This window comes from Geospiza fortis, unplaced genomic scaffold, assembly GCF_000277835.1.
Source record: "Geospiza fortis unplaced genomic scaffold, GeoFor_1.0 scaffold248, whole genome shotgun sequence".
In the NCBI taxonomy this organism is placed as follows: domain Eukaryota; kingdom Metazoa; phylum Chordata; class Aves; order Passeriformes; family Thraupidae; genus Geospiza; species Geospiza fortis.
The window spans coordinates 194,689-195,079 of NW_005054695.1; the positions used below are offsets into that span (position 1 = coordinate 194,689).

The following is a 391-nucleotide window of genomic DNA, read 5'->3' on the forward strand; positions in this document are numbered from 1 at the left end:
CGGGCGCGCGCCGCCGCCGACTTGCTGTTCTCCCCCTGGAATTTCTTGGGCATCCCTCAAAACCTCTGGGAAACCGGGAAAAAATCGGGGTTCTTCAAGGTTTTTATGTTTTTTTTGTTTTTTTTAATGGGGTAAGCTGGGATTGAGGTTTGAGTTCAGGCAGGCAGAGATGGGAGTTTGCGCACTTGGAAATCTGCAGGGATGGGGATTAAAAGTTCCCAAGGTTTCCCTCCCCTGTTTCCGTCAGGATTTCTCCAGCCCCTTCCCAAAAATTCCTCAGCCCCTTCCCAAAAATTCTCCAGCCCCTTCCCAAAACTCCTCCAGCCCCTTCCCAGATTTTGGGAATTTTAGAAGGGGGGAAAAAGTCCCCAAAACTGAGGAAAAGACTGGG

The 391-nt window shown here is 50.4% G+C and overlaps 1 protein-coding gene across 1 annotated transcript in view; it reads right to left on the reverse strand.

The window, feature by feature from the left end:
• The window catches only part of CCDC124 (coiled-coil domain containing 124), a 5,310-nt gene that overhangs the window by 4,165 nt on the left and 754 nt on the right, over positions 1-391 (reverse strand). The window contains exon 2 of the mRNA XM_014311230.2: positions 6-65. Coding sequence (XP_014166705.1) covers positions 6-53 — 48 coding nt within the window. The 5' untranslated portion in view covers positions 54-65. The remainder of the gene's footprint in view (positions 1-5; positions 66-391) is intronic.